Here is a 25,751-nt window from a genome sequence, read left to right as displayed (position 1 = left end):
AAGAGAGCACATTCACAACATGCCCAGGCTCCCGTGCTTTCAAAGGTGAACTGTTCTACCAACCCAACACCCGGAGCCCAGGAAGACAGCTCTGTCCCCACCCCGCACCTGTATTTGATGTCAAATACTGTGGAATCCTCGTCCTCATCGTCCTCTTCATTCAGAGGGGCCATTTCTACCCGCTCAGCTGGAGTGGTGATGATGTCATACTTGCGGGTCTTCTTTAACCTCTTTCCTGACCTGGAAGGGAAGCACACTCATGAGAACAGGGCTGGGACAGAGGCCACCAAGCCCAAGCCTCAGAGGGCTGGACACAGACATGGCAGCCCATGCCAAGCTGGGTTCCTTCCACCCTTGTGAGGGCACAATGACCCTGACTGAAGGTGCATCTTGTGGCTGCCTCCAGCCTGGCTCTGAGGAGACCTGAGTAAGACCCCAGCAGCCACAGGACCTCAAGCAAGTTACTGATCTTACTACAAAGGTGTGGTATGGTCTTCACTTGTGAAGCAGAGACACCTGCCCTGAGCACCAGCAACTCAGTAACCAAGATGATATCTGAATTCAGATATCTGATATCTGAATGCAAAATTCATGCCAAACAAAGAAAAAAAATCCATGATGAACACAACATTCCATGAGGACAGGATCCAGCACAGCCTGGCTGGCAGTGTCTAGTGTTGTCCTTGGCTCAGCCACACTCTGCTTGTGTAATCAGGGGCAAGTCAACCAATCCCCCTAAGCCTCAGTTTCATCAGAAATAAAACTGTAATAAAATAGTCTTCCTCTCGGACTATACCCATACGACTTAAAAACAGCATACTACAGGGACACAGCCACACCAATGTTTACTGCAGCACAATTCAGAATAGTTAAACTGTGGAGCCAAAGGAACATGGCCAGTTACCTCCACATGGCCAGATGCCCTTCAGTGGATGAATGGATAAAAAAAAAATGTGGCATTTATACACAATGGAATTTTACTCATCAATAAAAGAGAATAAAATCATGGTATCTGCAGATAAATGGATGGCACTGGAGAAGATAATGCTAAGTGAAGTTAGCCAATCCCAAAAAAAAACAAATGCCAAATGTTTTCTCTGATATAAGGAGGCTGACTCATAGTGGGTTAAGGATGGGGAGCACAGGAGGAATAGATGAACTCTAGATAGGACAGAGGGGTAGGAGGGAAAGGGAGGAGGCAGGGATTAACAAGGATGGTGGAATGTGATGGACATCATTATCTAAAGTACATGTATGAAGACACGAATTGAGTGTCAACCTACTTTTTATACAAAAAGAGATATGAAAAATTATGGTATATATGTGTAATAAAAATTGTAATGCAAAAAAAAGTACATGTATAAAGACATGAATTGGCATGAACATACTTTATATTCAAAGATATGAAAAACTGTGCTCTATATGTGTAATAATAATTGTAATGCATTCCACTGTTGTATATTTAAAAAACTAAAATCAATTAAATAAAAAATAAAATAGTCTTCCTCGCAAGCGAGGGAGGACCATGGGAGAGGATGAGCTTAACAAGGCTGAGTGCAGAAAGTTCTTGGCAAAAGTTGTTGGTAGGAATTGTAAACAGAAGTAAAAAATGCTCAATCCTCTCTCATTTGGCAAGGGCTTGTGTGAATGAGTTGATAATCTTTCCACTGTGAGGATTTATGAGGACAGTTGTTAGAACACTACACCCTTCCCTTTGGGATGGCAGAGGGTCACCCTCAGCCACAGGGAGAGGGCTGACAAGGACTCTCTGCATGAAGGCTATAATATTTCTTAGGAAATGGCTGGAAAGTTTATAATGCCATCATGACAACTGATGTTCTTTGCACTTATTCCTGCACTACCTTGAACCTCTTCCCAATTTTGGTTTATTCTCTGCTGTCCCTCCTTCACAAGACTGTTTGACACTGTCCATGAGAAACCCACCAAACTCAAAGGTCCCAAGTGCACTGAAGAATGATGTCTCCTACACATTCTCCTGGCAGACCAGAAGCCATTCCCACAGAGACCACGTCAATGACATGGTGAGCTCTCTGTGGAATCATCAGCACAGAGAAACTCTTCAACAAGCTGGCAAAACAAATGAAAGCAGAACTTTACCTTCAGGTTTTCTAGAAATTTCTTAGCAACAGCAGCTTGCTCTTGACTTACCTAGTGTAAGTTACCAAAAATGAGATTTACCAAAGTGTCACTCACTCACATAACAAATTTTAGTATTGTACCTTTGGCATTCAGCCTATTTGACCTGTATATATAGCACCTGCTCCTTGACATACTTTGCATAGAGAAAAGAGGTAAGACTTTGGGAAAGAGGATAACTCAGCTATAAAATCTGATGATCTCAAGCCAAGTTATAAAATAATGTCTCCGTAGGTTCTTGCAGGTACACACACAGGCACAGGTGTGAGTCTACCTGGATTCTAAACACAGGATGAAGAATGGTGCAATGCCAGGTGTGGTGGTAAGAGGCTAAGCCAAAGGAACATGGCCAGTTACCTCACCAGTGACCCTGGAGTGGTCAAAGCAGGCTTTGTGCAAAAGCACAAAGGCTAACCTTACAGATACTGTTGGTCCAACACTCCCTGCATCAATAGATTGCCTAGTCTCTCCACCCCCAAACAAAGGAATAAAATAAATCTTTGCATTCTACTTTAATTTATAATCCCTGACCAATTCCACCCCTGTGATATAGATAGAGGGAATTTAAGCTCAAAACGACTCTGAATGGCACAAGCAATCCAAGACAAAGGCCCAAGAAGAACTACCCCTCCCCAAGGCCTCAAGACAAGGGTCAACTTCCAATTTACACAGAACCACACACCACACCTTTCTCAGGAAGAGAGCTCTAAAGCTCCACCTGGATGATTTGCAGCTGTTTAGAAGAAGCACTTGGCTTTGTAGAGGGACAAGGCTCCCCGCCATGTTCACCCCGACTCATGTCTGGCCCAACATACAACCAGAGACGAGCACATTCACATGTCTTTAGTGTCATCCAGAATGTCCAGAAAAGGAGATGTCAATGAGCCCAAGGACTTGACAAAGCCCCCTGTGTACCTTCAAAGGGACCACACCCAGATGGCTTCAGGCTGGGGAGCCATGGCTCTATATGGAATTCTTTTTCAGGTATCATGAGGCCTTGAAAATGCAGAAGCCCATTTGTCAACCTCACTATATACTTGGAACTTTGCTGCAGTCTGGCTGGGCACAAAATCACGAGCCGGACTGACTGCTGACCCTGGGAGAAGGTTCTGAAGGCTCTTGCTTCAGCCCTGGTTCATGAGAGTGTACCTCCACATGTGGTAACTGGCTTTCCTTCTTCCTGATTTTATAACAAGAACTTGTTATAAACAAAGTTCTTGTAGTGAGGAAATTATGAGCTAAAATGCGGCACTTGAACACTTACCCATGAGACGCTGGAAAACAACAGCAGCTTCAAGATCTAGGTGGCTTTAGCACCAACCCATTCCAGCCAATCTCAAAAAATACTCTTGAACCCCAAGATGACACTACTGGTGTGAAGGAAACATTACATGTGAACTTGATGGGGCCACAGGGAACCCAGACATGTGGTCACACATTATCCTGTGCATGTCTGTGACAGTGTTTCTGGATCAACAGACTGAATAAAGCCAAATGTCCTCCCTGATATGGGTGGGCCTCACCCAATCAGTAGAAGACCACCATAGAACAAAAGGCTGACCCTCCCTCCAGGAGTAAGGAGAAAAACTCCTGCCTGATGGACACTGGTTTTTATCCAGACTTTGGATTCTGCTGAAACTTCAGTTGTGTCTGGGTCTCAAGCCTGCCTGCATCTAGACTGGAGCTTACGCCATGGGCTCCTGAATATCCACATTGCAGGAACTCATCAGCCTTCACAATGTCGCAAGCCTCTTTCCCATAATAAATACATCTTCCCCCTGCCCTATCTGTCTCTCTCTCATACACACACACACACACACACACACACACACACACACAGAGCATCCTATTGGTTCTGTTTCTCTGGAGAGCCCTCAGTAATACAAAGGGCCATAGCAAGAGCCCTCGTGCGTGCTTCAAACGCCAGTTTTGACATAATGAGCCAGAGAAATTACATTTCCGTCAACTCACTGAGACACAACACGCTTTACAAAAGAAGAGCAATTTCTGCTGTTTCACTCTGACTGTGTTAATAAGGGAAAACTGAGACTCGTGAGTTTAAAGACACTTAGTCCTCAGCAAAGGCACACGTGTGCATTGGTAAGGGCCTCTGCTGACAAGTCGAGGGAAACTGCCACACGGGAATGGAGGGGTGGGGGAGTCACACAGTCCTCACAGCAGAAGGAGAACCCTTCCTTTACCAGTCAGGGGTCCATGGGAAGCAGGGAAACATATGAACAGGGTGGATACACTTTCTCAGAGATCTGCAGACCCCCAAGCCTGACTGTCCTGGGGTCAGAAAACAGTGGCACCATGCCTCAGAGAGAGAGAACACAAGAAAATAGAAAACAGAGCCCTTAGGGTTGGAATGACCCTAAGCGTGGACCTATTGCAAGCTCGCTGTGGAGCTGAATAAGATCTGATCCCTCTGAAAGTCACTGTGGAGTTTAATCCCCATTGGGAGGTACTGAGAGGATGGAAAAATTAATCTAGAGTGTTTAGAGAAGAGGCCTTTGGAAAACTGTTAGGATTAATGTCGTCAGGTGGAGCCCTGGATTGCATTCTGGTGGGTTTTTATAAGAGGGAGAGAGACCACCCACACACACAGACACACACAGAAACACACGCGCACGCACACGCACACACACGTGTTCCCTGTCTCTTGCCGTGTGATGTCCTGTACCACTTATCACCAGATATAGCCCTTCAACTTGGGACTAAAACTGTGAGTCAAAATAAACCTCTTTTCTTTATAACCTACCCAGTCTTTGGTATGCGCTAGCAACAACAGAAAACAGACTACAACTGCACCTTCTTACATTCATTCTCTAAAAGAGTCGAGCTCTTCTTGGGTTGTGGCTAAGCATTTACAAGTATGTTCACATGCACAGCTTCTACATAATCCCACAGGGGACATGTCACTATTATCTCTGTCATACAGCTGAAGAAACTGAGGACCAGAGAGGTCAATTTGCCCAAGGCCACATGGCTGCTCAGAGGTAGAGCTGGGTTTGAAGACGTCACCGAAAGGTCCTGACTGTAATTGGCCACCTCCTTCCCCACACAGCTAAGTGAAAGTGTTTCCCAACCTCTCACAGTTTGAAATGTGTCATGAAGAGAGGAGAGTACAGGGCTTAAAAGTATAGTCTATGCAAACAATTCAGGAAAACTGCAGGGCACAGGATGCACATGTTATCCCTGGGAGGACCAAAGGCTGCCCCAGAAGGTCACCTTGACACCCTGCACTGGCCAATAAACAAGGCGCCAGTTCTCCCTTGCCACTTCCCTCTCACTCCCAAGAGAGAGCCCCACTCCACACCCCGACCAGACTTTGCCACCACTTGACTTTTAACACCAAAAAACTCCTTGCCCTCCTTACACTTTCTGGAACATGTCACTTAACATAACTCACACATTCATTCCTATTTCACATCAATCTAGGCACACTTCCAACCCTTCCCAAGAGGGACTCCCTGAGGACACATGCTGTTCTGCAGTTAGTTCCCCAGCATCCATTACCTCCCTCTTTCTGCCTGGCCACACCCCCAGCTCCACGAGTGGACACAGGAATTAAGCCTGGGCCAATCATTGCATGGCAGCAACCCCTGAGCCAACCAATAGCAGGGGGGAGGGGAGGCAGGCGTGACCAATCAGAGCCAACCACCGTTCCCTAGGAAGGAAAGCTGGAACAGGGACAGGTGGGTGCCGCACCCTTCACCTTGAGAGTTAAATAGTGTAAGCCATCTTTCTACCTCCTAGGAATGGAAAACAGAGCCAACCTGTAAGAGAGGGAGAGAGAGAGACCAAATCCTAAATCTGCTATGAAGCCAGCCTTCTTTGAAAACTACAAAGCTCTTTTTTTTTTTCACCAGAGTAATTCCAGGCCAGATTTTCTGTCACACACAACCTAAAGAATTTAACTGCCAAGGATTCTCAAAGGGAGGCACAGCATGAAGCGAAACCACCACTATAATAATAAACACTATCTTGGGATTTTTTTAACATTTTAATAGTAAGCCTTCCACACATCAGTATAATTTTCTCATTTTCTCAAACCCTTTTAAACCCTAGGACTCTTCCCTTTGTAGAAACAAAGAACCGTACACTGGTGACAATCGCATGACATTTTCTGCTTAGGGCTACCTGTGGCCAGGTTTTTTCAGAAAGCAAACATCCGGGTGGCTTCAACTCACAGGACTGTTTACAAGCACAGGAGCCTGGGATAAAGCAAAGACCACACAGCTGCGAAGAATCTGAGGTCACCTGCCTCTCTCAGAGACAGTAGGCAGCTAAGCCAAGGAAGCCATAGCTCCCTCTTACTCAGGGACACATGTGGCTTAAAGACAGGCACCTGGTTCTAAAAAGAGCCCAGGTGCAGAGTCAGACTTGGGTTCACAGACCCAAAATCCTACTGACAGGGCCTGTTACAGGGTGGAGTGTGGGGGTGGGATTGGGGGTAGGACAAGAAAGAAAGCAGCCCAAAAAATCTGCCAACCATAGCAGAGAAAAAAGGAGATTCAGAATCAAAAACGGGTAAAGATCTTGCTCGCCAGTCCCCCACAGTGCGGGTACCAAGAGTTGTGGGGAGCCTTTGCCACAACTTTTCTTTTCTGGAACCCCACTACCTCAATGAAGAGACAGACATTGGTGGTCTCGACTAAATGTCCATTTCATCTTTCATTCAAACCCAAATGCACACTTCTAACAAGAGAAAGGAGATGTTTAGAATTCTTTTGCTCTGAAATGTAATCCCAAAGCCACAGGGTTTGTTTACTGAAAGGACCTTTCAACAGCTGGTCAGAAATGAGTTTCCAGTGAGCACTCATGCACCCCACTTAGACAAACAAGGAGGCTGAGGGAGGGAGCCCCAGAGTCCACAGGAGCCCCAGAGCCCAGCAAACAGAACTGCAGAGAGGCCTTCTTTTCCCACCCTCCCCCACAAATAAAAACAAAATAAGCGTGAGACCTCATGGGTCAGTTCGATTTGGAGTGTGGCAGTTGGCAATGCAGACAGGGAGACGAGAGAATAAGTTTGGGGCCTCAGCTGAGCAGCTCCCTTGTCTGTGTCCCTCTGAGCAAATCATTCATTCTCAGCCCTCATTTGTTTGCATTTCTACTTCTTGCCAGGTGTGGCAGGGGTTCTGGAGATAGATCTTCAGGACCCTCTTCCCTATCTACTCCAAGGGCCATAAGCATTCCTAGTTCTCCTGAGGTCTTCCCAGAACACCCCAACCAGGCTGAGTTTTCTCCTTGTTGCAACTCCTGGAATCTCCAAACACCGGCCCCATCCCTGCTGTGGGGCACAGTCCACACTCTAAGCACACCTGGTCCTCCTGCACCATCTGCTCCATTGGAGTGACAGTAACAACAGCCACCATGATGAAACAACTTTTAGCACCAAACAGTGCACACATGATCTCATCACAGTCTCCAGTTAGCGAGGCAGAGAGGGAGGGAGGGTTCCGGAAACTGAGGCCAGGAGACGCTGAGTGACCTGCCTCAGTTAGCAGGACTCAAACCCAGGTCTACCGCACCCCAAAACCAAGCTCTTCACACTCCAGCAGTGGGGAGGAAGCTCACCTGACTATGGGTGTCCCAATACCTAAAAAAGAGTAGGCACTCAGCAGATTTTTCCCAGGCAGCTAGAAGTACAAACAAGTTCCCTTGATTGCCAGCCAGCACCTGCTGACTCAAAGCAACCAAAAGAAGTTTATGCCCACGAAAGGAGGACATACTGTGTCTCAGTCTCATGAAGACATCTACATGTTTAATGAAATACAACAAAATACTATCAGGTTAGACAAGCTGATTCCAAAACACAGGGGGAACAGAGCAGCAATAATAGAAGAGCCAGAGCATTCTGAAAAGAAAGCTGGTCCCTAGATGGTAAAACACACCGCAAACCACAATAATGGAACTCTGTGGTGCTGGCCCACTAACAAAGAGATGCTGCAGCAGAAAACAAAGTCCAGAAATAGACATGAAGACATCCTGGAATCTAGGATAGAATAAAGGGGGCACTTCATCCAAATGGGTGGGTAAAAGGTTACCATTCAATTACCGCCCATGTTTCACACCTTCAATGGATCAGAATTAAAGGTAGAAAATAAAACCATAAAAGTACTAGAAGAAAACCTGGGAGAAACAAGAAAACAATGACTAACTCAAACACATAAAAATTCTAAAGTTAAGACAGGGCTGCGGCTCAGAGGTAGAGCACTCAAACTCGCCTAGCATGCATGAGGCCCTGGGTTCGATCCTCAGCACCACATAAAAATAAAATAAAGATACTGTGTCCACCTATAACTAAAAAATAAATATTAAAAAATTTTTAAGACAAATGATAAACTGGGGAAAATATTTCCAGCTCACATTAAGATAAAAAGACTAACCTACTTAATATGTATAGCTCTACAAATTAAAAAAAAAAAATCAATAATCTTACTGAAAAATTGGCAAGGGATATAAACCAGGTAGTTCACACAGAGAAATAAATGCAAATGGCTCTGCATTCTTTACTATGAAAACATACTTTACTATGAAAACACACTCAATATGAGGACTGCAAATCCAGCCTTCACAGAGATTCCACTCTTCACCCACAAATTTAGTAAAAATCAAAATGTCTGAAAACGCTGTTAGTAAGCAAGTGAGGAAACAATTTCTCTAGTTAATTGCTTATGGAAAAGTAAAGTGTTATGTTCAGAGACCAGTTTAGCAATATCCATCAGTTATGAAGAGTTTTAGCACCTTTCTAAATCCAGGTTTCCACCTTTGGGAAATGACCCATTAATAGGAGATGTGTTAAATAAATTATGATACATCCATATAATGATCACAAAGAGCCATATGAACAAATGAAGTAGCTTTATACCCAATCTCTCAGATACGCAAGATATATATTTCTATAAAGCAAGATAAGTAGTATAGTACAGTGTACGTGTAAAAGACAGAAAAGATTTTTTTAAAGATAGGGAAGATTTCTACATGCAAAAAAGTGAAGTTGGACCCGCTCTATACACAATATTAAAGAATTAAAATCACATCATATATAAAAATTACCTCAAAATGGAATTTCTATGTAGGTATGTAAATATGAAAGACCTATATAAGAGCTAAAACTATAAAACTCATAAAAGCAAACAAAGCACAAACCTTTGTGACCTTGGATTAGGCAATGGCTTCTTAAATAGAATACCAGAAGCTAAAGCAGAAAAAGAAAAGTAGATAAACCGGACCTCATCAAAATTAAAAACTTTTGTGCTTCAAAGAACACAATCGAGCAAGTGAAAAGATAACCTAGAGAATGGGAGAAAATATTTGAAAATCTTATATCTAATAAATGTACTTGCATTTAGAATATATAAAGAACTTTTAGACCTCAATAAAAAAGACAACTTTAGTTTAAAAATACACAAAGAATCTTAACAGACAGTCCTCTCAAGAGTATATATAAATGGCCAATAAACACATGCAAAGAAGGTCAATAGCATTAGTCATCCGTGTAATGCAAACCAAAACCACAATGAGATATCACTTCACACCCACCAGGGTGGCTATAATCAAAAAGACAACAACCAACTAAACTGTAACCTTCATAAGATGCAAAATAGAGTGATCATTTTAAAAAAAACAGTTTGGCAGCTCTTTAAATAGTTAAACATAGTTACCATATGACCCAGCACTCCTAGATATATATATACCCAAGGGCAAGAAAAACAATCCACACAAAATCTTGTACACAAAATGGTCAGAGCAGAACTATTCATAATAGTCAAAAAGTAGAAATAACCCAAAATATCTCCCAACTGATGAACGGACAAAGGGTGGTATATCCACTCAAAGGAACACTACTATATGCTAAATAAAATAAGCCATCAGAAGAGACCACATATTGCATGATTCTGTTCCCATGAAAAGTCCACCAGAGCTATCCATAGACATTCTATCCATAGGTAAGTGTATGCCTAGAGCTGGGAGGAGGTACATGGAGAGTGACCATCAATGATGTCAGGGTTTCAGCTTGGAGTAATGAACATATTCTAAAATTGATTTGAGTGACTGAAAGCAAAATGTTAGAGTCTGTAAACAAGTCAAGATGGCGCCTGACATTTTGCAGAGGGAGTGGTTTGTGAAGTAACGCCAGCGAGCCATTGAGTGTGGAGATTCCTTATTGGTTGACTGCTGTATCTAGTTTATGTTAATTAAGATAAGCTGTGTGGAATGTATATATACCCCTCCTGTCCTACAATAAACGGCTCCCACTCCTGCTGTATCAATCTACACAAGTTCCTCGTCACCACCCCCACCCCCCCACCCCCCGGTTATTTTGCTGCAGCCGGACTGCAGCAGATGGTGGCCCGTACCAGGAGCCCCAGGACACTCAGGAGTAAGTGACAAAAAAAAAAGCTGCCCGTCCGCAGATAGGACGGGAGCAAATCTGCTCGTCCCTAGACAGATAGGGCGAGAGGAAAAATGGCCATTTTGAGAAAATGGAGAAGATTGATACAGTATGTTTGTGTCTTGTTTTGTCTTGAAATGTTGTATTGTCTTTGTGATGAAAATATGGAAGGGGTGAGAAGTAAATTACTAAGGGAAGGAGGCACCCCAGTGGAACCAAGAATAGTTAGGGCATGTGTTGACGGAAGCCCAGGAACTCTAGTCAGAAAGAAGAAAGTTCAGAGGAGGAAGGATTATCAGGAAAAAAGTTGCAGCAAAAGGCTATTACTGAATACTTTTCGTTACCGGAGGGTGCGTGAATCGGTGCGGCGGCTGCCACGTGCGCGAGCCGGTCATGGCACAGTAAGGACTTTCCAAGCGGCGGCAGCCGGCTCTTCCCCGCCCCCCCGCCCGGGGAGCGGGACGCCACTGCGAGAGCCCAAATCCAGACCTGACCTGGAGGCAAGGTCTCACAGGCTCTTGCTCCCTGTGCCCAGTGGCAGTTTGAGTCCTGGACACTCCCGGACTCCCTCCGGGGCCATCTAGGGCTGCCCGGGATGCTGCAGGCGGAAGACGGCCTGTGTCCCTGAAGTTTGATCATTTCCAAGGCCAGTAACTACAATGGTTCTCCCACACCTGGAAGCTAATGAGTAATGAGCACTATTAAGGCTTATTTCAAATGTAAAAAAACCTTGAGATAATGCACTAAATTGTTCAGAAGGTTGTTTTCTTAGTGGAATACTACAGGATTTTCTTTAGCATCATTGCCGGAGTTCCTGCCTTGGTCCCAGTGCCGGTGAAGACGAAGGTGGAAGAATTTCCAGTGTTGCTGAGAACCGGACAAAACTTCGGATCAAGCTAGCTGCCTACAGAACTTACCTGGACTGTGATTTAAGCTAGCTGCCTGCAGAACTTAACCTGGACTGTGAGTTAATCTATTGAGACACTGCTTTACCTGGACTGAGACAACAAACTGTAATCTACAACAAATTGTTAACTCGGTATCTTTGCTAACGGTGTCATTGCTGGTATAATTTTTCCAAGGGCTTCTTGCATGGAGCCATCAATTGGCTTGGTACTGTGGCATTTTGTATCCTCCCCTTCTGCTTGTAGCAGATTATTTATGGTGTTTGTGTAAAAACCACTATGGTCGATATTTAAATTAAACAAAAGGTGGAAATGTTAGAGTCTGTAAACAAGTCAAGATGGCGCCTGGCATTTTGCAGAGGGAGTGGTTTGTGAAGTAACGCCAGCAAGCCATTAAGTGTGGAGATTCCTTATTGGTTGACTGCTGTATCTAATTTATGTTAATTAAGATAAGCTGTGTGGAATATACATATACCCCTCCTATCCTACAATAAACGGCTCCCTCTCCTGCTGTATCAATCTACACAAGTTCCTCGTCACACCCCACCCCCACCCCCCCACCCCCGGTTATTTTGCTGCAGCCGGACTGCGGTAGCAGAACTCTGTGAATATACTAAAACCATTGATCTGGACACTTAAAATGGTGAACTATATGGTCTGTAAATTACATCTCAATAAAGTTGTTACAAAATAGGGAAGACTGTGTGTGTGTGTGTGTACATTACATTCTTTGTTTCTATATTTATAAAAATCTCTCTGGAAAGATTCACAGGACATTGACAGCATCCAGTAGGAAAATTATGAAGATGAGGGACAAGGGCAAAAAGGAGATTTTTCAAGAGGTGGGGTGATGGCACTTGCCTATATTCCCAGCAACTCGGAAGGCTGAGGCACGAGGATCTAGGTTCAAGGCCAGCTTCAGCAACTTAGCAAGGCCTAAGCGACTTAATGAAACCCTGTCTCAAAATTTAAAAATAAAAAGGGCTGGGGGTGTAGCTCAGTGGTAAAGCACCCCTGGGTTCAATTTCCAGTATCAAGAAGAAAAGGAAAGAAATGAAGGAGATTTCCCCCTCTGTGCTCTTTTGTTCTCTGTGCATTCTGAACCACATGAATATATTATCTGTTTTTAAAACAGGAAACAAATAAATTAAAATTCAGAGGAAGTAATTAAAATTAATTTCAAAGTGGACCAGGTTGTGACCGGCCCTCCTGGCAGGGAACCTGCTCCCAGAGCTCACCCAGGGGCTGCCTGTGGCCTCCTCAGTGTGGCTGTGCTCCACTCACCTGATCACTTCAGAACCCAAACCCAGAAACACAGGCTGTTCCTTCACCTAACTGTTCCACGTTGAAGCCCCCTCAAGTGGCTCTGTAGTTCCCAGCCCCGGGTTCTGTTGAAACCACCCTACTTGACACAGCAGCACATTTGACCTCTAACATTTAGAAATCGTAATAAAAAACAATGAAAAGTGGAACATGGGTGGAGAGACTGAAGCAAGCAGCTGCTGTGAGTGCACATTGGGGGCAGGGTGACATAACAGGTGAGCTTCAACGCCAAGTGGTGGCACCCAGCATTCTGAGCACAGGCCTGTTTCGTCTTTGACCCCTGAGCTCTACTCTGCACCACCTCCTCAGAACATAAGAAATAACTGTGCCACCCCAAGAAAACCAACTACTTGACAAAAGGAAGAACAGGACCCCAAAACCTGCTTTCCAGCCCTGGCTTCCAGAAGAAGATGCCAGAGGCCCCCAGAGCATCCATGGGTCAGTCAGGGTCTCAGTGGCAAACCTGCCACCACCTACCACCAAGACACGCTCGCTTTCCCTCCCTCCCTGCCCTGGGCATATAGTCCCCTGAGCTCCACCCAACACTTTCCCTTGAATACAGATTCAACAGGCCACTGAGACAGGCAAACACCACCTGCTCCACTGCAATGAGCATCTTCAGACAAATGCAGCATCATGTGACACAAAGCACTTCCCTCCAGCTCAGTGAGTTACTTCAAGACTCCCACAGCCCAGCTCTGCCCTGACCCCACTGAGCCCTCTGGAACATGAAGCTGGAGAGCCTTCCAGATGTAACCACTCCTTACTCCTGTCCTGGAGCTGCTCTTTCCCTCCCCTCTGTGACCCCTCTGTCCCAGCACCCAGTACACACTCAAGCACAACGACTCAGAGTACCAGGTCCACAACTGAAATGCACCAGTGCCCTGTAGATGCAGGAAACCCATGAAGCAGAACTGGTGTGAAATAAACACAGGTACAAACACAATGACAACTGGTGACCAACGCTCTGCCTTCAAGTCAAGGAAGCCTGAAGAGTGACACCATGCCCAGCCTAGAGGGGGCAGCAACTATGCAGCCCCTGTCCCTTGCTGCCCCATGAACCAGAGGCCCTGTACTTCCAAGTACCCCATCTGTCAAAAGAAGCAGGAGCTCCAGATTTTTACGGGAAGATTCCCAACTTTTAAGTATTCTCAACTATCTCAGTTTTTGTGATCACTGTGCTGATCAAAACAAAACACAAGAGCATGTCTGTGGGTCATATTTTCCAACTCATGGGCCATCCGTTTACAAATTCTGACTCAGTTTCCGGGCCAATGTTTACTTGGTCATAAGTATGAGTGATAGTTAATAATTCAGCTGAAATCTCATGAGCCCAGACAGATGTAGTGATACGCATGTTCAACCCGGGTCTCCCTTATCTCTCTTCCCCAGCAGTAACCATGATCAGCAGACACTGGCCATTATTTACATAACCCAGATGCTTCCCCTCCCCCGGCCTCAGGAATAAAAAATGGTGCCCCTGTGACAGACCCCAACGTGGCATGCAGCACACAACACTGTGCTGCCGGGACTTTCTGCTTCCTAGAGGATTGTACACCCTGAGCCAGCTGACCCCACGGAGCTCAACTTCAAGTCCTGGGGCTCTTTTTCATTACACTCCCGTGTTTCACTTCCATCTGCTCCTCATCCTGTTGCTCCTTCCCGCTCTCAATCCCTGAGGGATGGATCAACTCTCATCCTCCCAGACAAAGCCAGCACGCCCTGGGTTTGACCTGTTTGAACAGCCATATGAAGGACAGCCACAGCCGGCGCCCAAGTCCTGTTCCTCCAGTTGTCGGGTGTGTTTGCACAGGGCTGGGCCCATTTGGTTTTTACATGAAGAGCCAGGTGAGAGAAGCAAAATTTAAAGCAAAGAAGGCAGCCTCTGAGGATGGCTTCGTTGGTTTAAGGGCTGCAGCCCAATGACCAAGAGGGACCTTTTGTTGGATCCAGGGCAACTGGAAGCTCTGAGGTCACTGTGCTCTGAAATACACATCATAAATGGCCCTTTAGGGTCCACATCCCTGCCCATGGCAAGGGAGGCATGGCACGATCAGTCCTCACCACCCACTCCTGCAAGCACCACCACTTCTCAGCAGATGCTGCCAACCCCTCCCAAGCCCAGACGTCCAGCTGCATCCACACAGATCTTCCCTGCACTTCATCTTCTTCCTCATCAAGTCTTCCTTCTGCCTGCCACCCCCTTCACAAAGCCCCCGTCTCCAGGCCTTTCAACTCACCGGACACTTTCCTCTTTCTTCTCTTCATCCACGTGGGCCTCCCGGCCTCCAGCCCTCCTGACTGGTTCCTCCAACACCTTCCCCGGGTGTCCCCAACCAGACTACACCCCCATCAGAGCCATGTCACTGTCTATCCACTTGCTCAGCAAATATTTATGAAGACCTAAACTGGAACAGCATTTCTAATGCAGCCCTTTGGTTATTTCACTCTTGTATTCAAATCCCCCACTAGCTCCCTCCAAAGCACCAAATACTCTGGCTGGAACTGGCATCCTCCAAAATCTGCTGCAACAGAGGAAGGGAGAGTCAGTCCCCTCCCCTCCCCCAACCATGTGGCCATGACCAAGACACTTCATCACTCTGTGCCTTGGTTCACTCAACTGAAAAATGGGGACCCTAAGAGACCACCCTTCACAGGAGCCAGGAAAAAAAAATGCTCAGCACAGAGCCTGGTACTGTGAGGGCTTAGTAAATATTGGTTGCTATTATTATTAGTGTCATCATGATGATCTCCAAGTGATCACTTCTGCAGTCTATTCCTAGCAAAAGCCACTTCCCCCATCCAGCCTAGAACATCCTCCTCCCCCACAGTGCCTTCCCACACCATTCTGTCCCTGGCCCAAGTCTGTGGCATGCTTTCTGTTTATCGAGTGTTGTTTTTGATGCATGCCTCCCCTTCTGAATGGGAACGGCTTCTCTTGTGCCAAGAAGAGCCATTCAAGGGCATCATCCTCCCTCCCAGACTGAACTGGACACTTCTGGGCCTCTGATGGGCTCCCCACCCAGCACAGCTCCCTGTGTTCATTAGGAAGAACTCTGCCCACTCAACCATGATTTCTCCTAGGTGCTGACACTCTTCTTGCAAACCCCTGGGTGACCTTAACAAACCATCCCCACTTCTGAGCCTCAGTTTCCTCATCTGTACAATGTGGGGGTGGGGTGAGTTTGAGGAGCTCTGAATATGAAGAAAGCCCACACCTAAGAGGTTACAGGACCCCAGAGCCCCATGGCTGGAACAACCATGCTCTTAAGCCATACCTGCCAGCAAGAATGGGCTTCCTCTTCCCTGCACCTCCAGGAAAATAAATATCAAGGATAGTTTCCTGGAAGACTGCCCTTAGATTAAGTAGAGATTTTTTTAAGTGGAACCATAACAAAATAATTCTAAAAGCATGCTTCCAGAACTTCCCTTGAAAATGGTTAGATCCAGACATCAGTCACAATACTAAAGTACCCAGTATAACCCAGGAAGCCTTCTCTGCTCAAATCCTGAAGCAAACAATCACCCCTGATAAATCCTGCAGGATGCTCTGTGGACACTGACACTGAGGCCCCTTCACAGGCCCTCCCACCCCCACTTACTCCTAGATGTGCCTGGTGTTACAAGAAAGGGCCTGTGTTTGCAAAGACCCTGGAATGAAAAGAATACATGAGCATGAGACTATGGCCAAGCCCTATAAGCCAGAGGGCTCAGGGTTAAATTAAAGAGGGGTTTTTCTCCCTTTTCAATTTGATAGAAGGATTCAGTGGCAGGTGCCAGGTCCTCACCAGCCTGCTAATAAGGGCAGTCATGAGACACGTTCTTCATCAGGGAGCTGAAGAGTCAAAGAAGCTCACAAGACTGAAGTTCATGGATCTCATTTGAAAAAGCCTAAGAGGCAGAGGCACCTGTCTGATTATTTTGGTCATATGGCTGATCCTTAGTTATGAGCAGAAGATTAAAAGGTTTGGTAAGAATCACATCTGTTTTCAGAATCATATTTTTAAATACGATAGGACACTTGGCTGCTTAAAGGAGAGCCAGGGACTTGATTGACACAATCTTTTTTTTTTTTAATTTATTTTTTAGTCGTAGTTGGACACAATACCTTTATTTTATTTATTTTTTTATGTGATACTGAGGATCAAACCCAGGGTGCTTGCTACGTAAGCACTCTACCACTGAGCCACAACCTTAGCCCCAACACAATCTTATTCTAAATGTCCCAACAGTCCTTAGAAGCTTATACTGTAATTAATGATAGGAAATGGATGTCCAGTAAGGTTCAAAAAACTGCTCACATCAGACAACTAGAAGGTCTTAAAGCCAGGATCCAAGAGTTTCTCAACCCCCAAACCCTTGATGTTTGTGGCTGTAATTCTTTGGGGGTTGTCCTGTACACTGTAGGATGATGAACAGCATCCTGGCCTCTACTCAGTAGATACCAATAGTAATCTTCCCCCTACCCCGCCACCCCCAGTCCTGCCAATCAGAAAGTTCTCTGGGCATAGCCAAATGACACTGGGGGCAAAAATCCTCCCCAGTTAGGGAAACTTTTTCCTTCCATGTGCCATGATCTTTTAGAGAACTAAATCAAAAGCACACTTTCTATTATTTAAAAAAAAATCTGGATTTTTCCTGAATCAGATTTAACATTTCTTCACTGTGTTTATATAAAATTGAAAGTGAAAGAAGATGAGTATGTACCATTCTACAGTTTTCTCCTTCAACTCAAAGCCTTCGTCAACACTCAGAAATGACCTACTGATGATCAACAAGTCCCACATTCTCTCTCAAACTCAGAAGGAGAGGCTGAATCTTCTAACCATAGTTCCTCCCAAAGCTCTAATTCATTCAAATTACATTGACATACTAATGACCAATAACTAGAATCATCCCAAAATCCAAAATGACCACTTGCCCTAAATGCTAGAGGTACTAAACTTTTATATTAAATGACTTTTCTTATTATCACAAATGAAAACACATCACAGAAAACCTGGGGAACCCAAGGTAAGTAAGAAACTTCTCTAAGACCCGGCTCAGCAAATCAAGCCTCTATGGTATCAATTTCTTCAGGCGCCTTTGCCACCTGCAGCCAGGCAATGTCAGATTACCCAGAATCCATCCTTCTGATCCCTGGAGAAGCACCATAATGAATCCTCCTTTCAGATAAGATGATTTTAGAGATATTTGGAAATAAGAAGTGGCTGGGTATGCAACAGGGAGTTGTGAGAGAAATGGAGCCTGCACAGCGAACACAAGTGACCCACCAAAACTGGAAAAGGAAAGCTGTGGTTTCAACATGGCAAACTTTCCCTGGCTTCCCCCAACCCCATCTAGAAGACACCAGAAGGTGAAGTGGGATTTGGCCCTCCCCACACATACACTCACCCACATCCCATCCCAGAACTCAAAGAGTAAAGTGTTCTAAGGAAACTCCTGGGGAGAAAGGCCTGATAACAGCAGTCACTGGCCTACAGGCGATAGCCCCGCATCTGTGCAACCCCACCAAATGTTTCCCAGTATTTAAAAAAAAAAAAATAGGAGAAATCCCAATTTTCTGCTCCAATACACAGCCTCTTTGTTGACATCCCATCAGCTCTCCCTAAGGTACCAAGCAGTAAACACAGGGGATCCCATCAGAGGGTAAACTACCTCCAGACCACCTATCCCTCCTTCCAGTTTGACCCCCCGTCTTAAAAGGTGGAAATTATTCTGCAGACAGAGAAATAAGATTAAGATTAATGGTAGAATAGGATGTCTACCATGAATAGAAATAAATAAATAGAAAACAGAGCAATGATTTGTTTTTTGTTTTTGTTTTTGTTTTTTTGGTGTTTTTTTGTTTTGTTTTGTTTTGTTTTTTGTAGAACTAGGGCATTCTACCACTGAACTACAGCCCCAGCCCTTTTTTTTATATTTTATTTGGAGACAGGGTCTTACTAAGTTGCCTAGGCTGGCCTCAAACTTGCTCCTGCCTCAGCCTCCCAGACCCCTGGGAGCACAAGGGTGCACCAGAGGTGCCCAGCTAAGACAGAGCAATGAGATACCAAATTATACTCATCTGATGGAAAAGCATCAGAAAGTGAGGTAATAAGTATCAGATACGATGTGAGGGTCTAAGAACTAAGAGCATGTTAAGTAGGAGGGTACACTAGTATCTACTAAAGGAATTCCCATGCATGCACCAGAAACCCCATTCCCAGGTACATACACTAGATACTCTCATATACCTCAGATCCTCAGCAGGACATGTCCAAGGATGCAGGCAAGTTAAGTGTGCACACAGGGAAGGAAATCAGGCTACATGTTGCAGACAATGCAGAAATGTGTCATGAATGATAAATACATTATAAAGGAAGAATCACCCACATTTACATACATGCACATATACTAACAGATTTCTTTGCATATCTGTATATGTACATATTTATAATTTATTTATTGAAATGAGCTCATATTACCCAGGTTGTTTTGTAACCTGTTTTACTCAAAAATATACAGCCAATATTATATCAGTGTCATTATTTTTAACAGCTGTTAAAACCAGATTATCATCATTTACCAAATCAATGCTAAATGGTGGATACAAAGGTTATTTAAACTTTTTCACTATCAAACAGAACTGCTCTGAAAATGCCAAGATGCACACGCATTTTGGTTTCTTCTTCTAATCATTAACATTAGAAGCAAAGAATATATGTTGCAGTGTCCACTTTAGCAATGGAATTTTCTGATTAAATATTTATATATTTTTCACTACAATATGTATTCTTTGCTTCTAATTTTAATGGTTTTCTTGGATCCATGTTTTTTCTGTAGTCTGATAAAGTGACTCCTTCAGGGAAAACAGACAAATAGGTTAGGACTGCTACTTTATAAGCAATAATGCTACACTCTTTCTCCTCCATCTATGCCGTGAGGATAATGAATGGGCATCGACCAAATTCCCATCTCACAGGTATCCCATATCAGCCATTCATCTATTCATGGTAGACATCCTATTCTACATCAGCAATGGAAAACAGTTGGGAGTTCAACATTCTTTCGCTAAAAATATCTTTATTAAATGCCAGCCTGTGGCTGGAACCACACCAGGTGTTAGAGAGACAGAAGATTAAGGCCAGCCCTGCTCTCAGGAGCCCTCAGCCTGGTAAGTCAGAGGGACACTTCAGCAACCCTCTGGGCTCCCAGGAGAAAATTTAAAAATGAGGTGTGCATCAGGAGCTCAGAGGGCCCTGAGGGAGGCTCAGACAAGGAAACACAGGAGGGAAAACAGCATGCTAGCATACTGGTGGTAGAGAGGATTCCAGGCAAGATTCTGAATGGGAAAAGACACTCAGGCCACATGGTCCCCTTGGAGAACCCCTGGGAGCCCATCAGGGCAGAAGCAGTAAGCAGAGGGGAACTGGGCAGAGCCAAAATGGAGGCTTGAAAAGGAGACAGCACCTTTGTCACAAAGAGCCAGCATTGTCCCAGCATCTATGATTTTGTATATGGGGGAAATGGGGGTAGCTGGTGTATACCTGGGAATGGGGTTTCTGGTGCATGCATGGGAATTCCTTTAGTAGATACTAGTGTGCCCTCCTACTTACCATGCTCTTAGTTCGTAGACCCTCACATCGTACCTGATACCAACATGCCAGCAGAAGAGGGAGGTTGGGCTAGCGAGAGTGGAGGATGGAGTCAGGAACCCCAGCCTACGGGATATCGCTGTGACTAAGGAGACAAAAGGGAAGGATGTAACCCAGGCAGAAGGCACAGCATGTAGGAATGCTTCATTGGGGAAGGTGATATGGGCAGAAGTGAGATGGTCTCAGGGAGACATGGGTGGTGGGATGGTCAGAACTCAGTGCCTGCATGCTAAGAAGCTGGAGAGCAAACAGGTAAGGACACGGGCCAGCAGAGCAGGCATCTGGCAAGCATGATGAACCAAGCCTACAGAGGAACGGGGAAGGGGGAGCAGCCACAGAACACACCACCAAGTGTTGACCCTGCTTGGCCAGACAGACTTGTAGATGGTTCTAGATGCTGGTGATGACTTGTTCTACCCTTTGGACTGCAACTTCCTCATCTGCAAAGGAGCACTTGGGTACTTGGGTACCATCAAAGTTCTTCCCAGCTATTAAAATGTAACAAGCTCTGGTCTAAATTGGAATCCAGGGTGGGTGGCAGCTATCCACCCAAACAATAATGCTTTACCAGGCAGAGGCAGATCATGACCATAGTCAGCTTCTCTTGTGATCACAGCTCTTCCACACTTCTAATTTTAACGGTTTCTAAGCTGCTCAAACAGGAGGCTCCATCCCCTCACATCTGGCCTCATGCTGCCTCCTTTTCTCCCCCACTCCTGGATAATAAAGAGCAGACGGGAAAAATAGTTCAAATACCTTCTAAAAAATACACAGTCTTGTGGGCTCAGCCTATTTTAAACTAAATGTTTCAAACCTCCAGACTCAAAGCTGCTCTGGGCATTAGCTTACGCCAATTGATCAATTAGGAAGTCAGTAAATGACAATGTGCCTCTGTGGCATGTCCAAATCAGACATGGAGACACTAACATGAACTGGGCATCCCCACCCTCCAGTGCTTTCTGCTGAGTTTGGGAGCTGGGCCCTAAACACAGCAACCCAGCATGGCAGGATAAAGGCTGTATTGAAGAATGCCCAAGAATAGGGTTGGGGAGGACAGAATAGTAAAAGACAAGCCTGGCTTGGTGGTACATGCCTTTAATTTCACCAACTTGGGGGGCCGAGGCAGGAGGTTCACAAGTTCAAAGCCAGCCTCAGCAACTTAGCAAGACACTGTCTCAAAATTAAAAAAAATAAAATAAAATAAAAAGGGCTGAGGATGTAGCTCAGTGGTTAAGCACCCCTGGGTTCAATCCCCAGTACCAACGGGGGGGGGGGGGGGGGGGGGAAGCAACAGCCTCTTTTGATTTTTCAGGAAAACTATACAGAGGAAGGAGAACGGAAGGTTGGTATCAGTGACCACGTGTAGTCTTGATAGGTGCAGAGTAGGCTTCAGGCCAGAAATAGGAAAGCACAAGCCAGCACCATGGAGCAACAGGAAAGGAGCAAGGGATGAGAGACAGGCTCAGAAGGGCTGGCTAAAGGGTAAGCTGGGGCCAATACGTAAGCACTCCAAATGCCATGCTTAGGTAGTTCCATGCCTAGATGGTGGCCAAAATGAGCCACTGCAGTTTGCAAGCAGTGGTGGGAGGGCAATGAGAAGGGTGGAGTGAATCCAGAAAACAGCAAGGAGACCAGCATAGCAAGGACAACATGGCCTGACCCAAGGCAGCGGATCAATGTGGATCCCTGTTCCCCACTCTCCATTTTCTCAGACCACTGACTTTTAATCAAACTCAGAAGAAAAATCCTGGATTCAATGTCCCACAAAACCAAGAGCACACCTCAACAGACTGCTCCCAGCTCTGCCTTTCCCAGGTTTGCTTTCTGCTTCTACAATGAAAATGCTAATTAGAAGAGCAGACCCCTGGCCCCATACCCTCAATGGCTATCAAATACCAAAGCCCAGTGTTTGAGGCAATGGGCAGGGAATAAATGACACACACAGATTTCCGGGTGTGGGGAGCAACCTAAGCAACAGGACATGTTTAGTTCATTTCCTACAAAAACAAGATTTCTTAGGGATTAGGGGGAAATATCCACCTCACTATCCCAAGCATTTCCTAATCTCCCAGATACTTCCTTCTTGACCTTGAGCAACCTACAAAAGCCTCTCAAGATCCATCATCCCCCTGAGAATGTTGACTGGAAAAGCTTAGGGGGGTAGAGAGCTTCTGAATCCTCCAGTAATGGACAGACAATAAGACCACCAAGGGGCACCAAGCATCCTGAAATCCAGCACCAACCCTACGTGTAAAGCAGGCCTCCAACAGGCATTCTGAAGATGCCCCGTGCAACAAACTGTTTCTTTCTGCAGCAGAAAAAGAAGAAAGTGCATTGGGCATGAAGAATCTACAGATGAAATTCACAGAAGGGACAGCAAGATTGAAGTTAAAAGGACACAAGTTCAAATTCTACCTCCACCACTGAGTTACTCGGGTAAGCCTCCTTTCCTCTGAAAATGTTTTCCTCATTTATGAAACAGGTATAAAAATAAACTCTTTGGACTGCTGTCAGAATTCAGAGCACTGTTGTTAGTACTAAGCATTAGCAGAATTAACAAATGGAATCCACTATTCTAAAAGAAAGGAGAGAAAATTTCTAAAATGTTCACCACGAAAAAACAGATGTGCACACCCAACAAACCGAACCCACCCTGCCCAGGAAGGGAAGAGAGGTCCCTGGCTGGCGGGAGCACACCAAGATGATGAGATGAGGCGGAATCCAGCACCTGTGCGCGCGGCTCGGGCAGGCGCGGTGGCAGCAGGTTGGGTGATGCCACCCGCTCGGCCCATGGAAAATGAAGAGAGCGGCTGGACCCACCTGAAGACGCGCAGCAGCAGGCAGGCGATGAGGAGGGCGCTGAAGGCGCACGCCACGATCACAGCAGCCTTCAGGGTGGGCAGGTCGCGGAGAAGGGTGGAGATGCGGGTCACCAAGGCATCGCCGCTGCTGTTGGAGCTGCCTCCACCCGCTGCCCCAACCCCAGGCCGGGTGGAGTTCCCGGGCCCGGGTCCGGGCGGCGGCCGCTCCTGGCGCTCGGGGTCTGGCTGCGGCAAGGGGGCGGACTCGGCTCTGCGGGCGCGGGCGGCGGGCGCGGCCAGGAGCGCAAGCAACAGCAGCGGCAGCAGCAGCCGAGCGGGCGGCGGAGCGGCGCGCATAGTGTGGACCGGCGGCTCCGGGCGCGCAGCTACCCCGGGTCCGCACCAACGCAAGGCCTGTGCCCGGGCTCCCGCGGCGGAGGCGACTGCGCGGTGCTGGGCAGGAAGCTGCGGAGCCCGGAAGAGCCCGCGCCGCCGCCACCAACACGTTGCACGGAGTCATTCGACGGGCTGCAGCCCCGCGTGGGCGGGGCAGGCCATCAGCCTGGTCGGAGCTGCGCTCTTTCTGCTGATGGCCCGGGTCCCCCCTGGACTAGGGACCCCGTGGAGAAGTAATGGGCTCACTGTCGTGTAAGCCTTATGCTGCACATTTCACGGGTTTTATTTCATTTAATTCCCGCAACTCCCTTTAGAAACAGGTATTCTGTTATCTTCATTTGATAGTCCATTTCAGCACTTGAGAGCCAGCTTACAGCAACCCAGATTATTTCAGACTAAGAACCAAAGACTGTGAGACCTGGAGGTAAACCCTCTTTTTACGCATCACTCTGAAGCCCCCATAGTGAAGTGGGCTGTCTGTCTGATGCTCTATGCAGTGTATTTCAACATCTCCCCCAATTTCCTTTATTTTCTCAAAAAGTATTTCTTCCCTACATTTTTTTGTCAGGCATTTTTGTACATCTGCTTATGAACTGGATTGGGATGTGAATTTTTGCTTTTGCCCCTTTGTTATGGAACAGCATTTAGGACAATTAACACCTCCTTGCCAGACTGATGTAAATTGCAGACTTCAAGAAATCAATGGCCTGCTGCCTCTGGTATGTAAACTAAATGATACTCAGGTGGAGAAAGCTAATTATGGAGGCTCTAGAAGAAGGCTTGAGGGTGAGGATTAAGGGAAGGCTCAGAGTGGAACAGTGGTGCCCCTTTCATTCTAAGGGTGGATCCTAGAGGAAGCTTTCCAGTGGTTGACAGCTAAACACACATAGCAAGGATCCACTGACCTTAAAAAGATAATTTCTGGTCTGGCTAAAGAAAGTGAGTTATGAGTATAATAGTGTATGCATTGTCTATTGCTCCATAACAAATTATCAAAATAAATTACCCCAACACTTAGGTGCTTAAAACAACACACATTTATTATCTCAGTCTGTGGAACAGGAAGATGAGCACAGATTTCTTGCAGAGATTTCACAAAGCTACAATCAAGGTGTCAGCCCAGACAAAGTCTCCTCTGAAGGCTCAACTGGGGAAGGATCTGCTTCCAAGCTCAATCAGCTTTTGCTGGCCAGATTCAGTTCCTCCCAGACTGTTTACTGGAACCTAGATCCCACAGGCTGTGGGCCACAGGCTGCCCTTAGCCCCTTAATACGTGGGCTTTTCCAACACAACAACTTGTATCATTCAAGTGTTCAAGCCAAGCTGGAAATGGAGAGAGTCTGCTAACAATTCAAAAGTCATGATTTTATGAAATCTAGTCAGTCAAAAGAAGCAACGTTCCCACACCTTTGCCCTCTTCTCTTGATCAGATGCTGGTCACAGGTTTATCCACTCAAGAGGGTTACCCAATGGTGTGAATATAAGGATGTAGGGATCATTGGAGCCATCTGAAAAACTGCCTGCCACATACAATGCAATACATTTTTATTTGGGGGAAGGGATGAACAACAATCAGTTTTTCAGAAGTCATCATCCAGGAACTACTATTGGAAATGCTTATTGAATATGCAAGCACACTCCAGTAGTGAGGCATATGGATAGACCACATGATTAAGGTCTCTTCCAACTCTCAAATACACTTTGTGGTAGTTTAAAATTTTTGCATTACTCAAGAGTCAAAATTATCATTTCATGATAGAATATATAAAGGAAATTCCTTAAAGAACTGCCTTTGGTGTCCATGACTTTGCAGCCCCACTCTCTATGACATTCCTCAGATGCCACAGCCTTGTATTTTTGTACTTATCAGAAATTCCTGGGGCTGGGGATGTGTCTCAGTGGTAGAGCACTTGCCTACCATGCATAATGGCCTGGGTATGATGCCCAGTGCTAGAAAAAAAAAAAATCCTGTGTGGTAGAGCAAATAATTCTCTGTTTTGGAACCTGTCAGCTAGGATGAGACGTTTGACCACTGAGTGGCCTCTGCCAAGAACTTAACCACTAAATACCAATTTTGGGGGTGGGAGAGATGGAATGGGGATTGAACCCAGGGTATTCTTCCACTAGAATG

General features: G+C 45.7%; 1 protein-coding gene across 1 annotated transcript in view; it reads right to left on the bottom strand.

Annotated features, from left to right (window-relative positions):
• Fam174b (family with sequence similarity 174 member B) overlaps nt 1-23,840 on the bottom strand; it is a 34,993-nt gene extending 11,153 nt beyond the window's left edge. The window contains exons 1-2 of the mRNA XM_046436654.2: nt 23,244-23,840; nt 109-240 (exon numbers count right to left, since the gene is read on the bottom strand). Of these exons, the coding sequence (XP_046292610.1) occupies nt 109-240; nt 23,244-23,581 (470 nt within the window). The 5' untranslated portion in view covers nt 23,582-23,840. The remainder of the gene's footprint in view (nt 1-108; nt 241-23,243) is intronic.
• Between the last annotated feature and the right edge of the window lie 1,911 nt (nt 23,841-25,751).

Source organism: Marmota monax, unplaced genomic scaffold (assembly GCF_021218885.2).
Source record: "Marmota monax isolate L192 unplaced genomic scaffold, Marmota_monax_Labrador192_F-V1.1 WCK01_AAM20220418_F8-fsc00005, whole genome shotgun sequence".
NCBI classification, from domain to species: Eukaryota; Metazoa; Chordata; class Mammalia; order Rodentia; family Sciuridae; genus Marmota; species Marmota monax.
The sequence above is the reverse complement of the archived record's forward strand: the minus strand, read 5'-3'. Positions and strand labels throughout refer to the sequence as shown.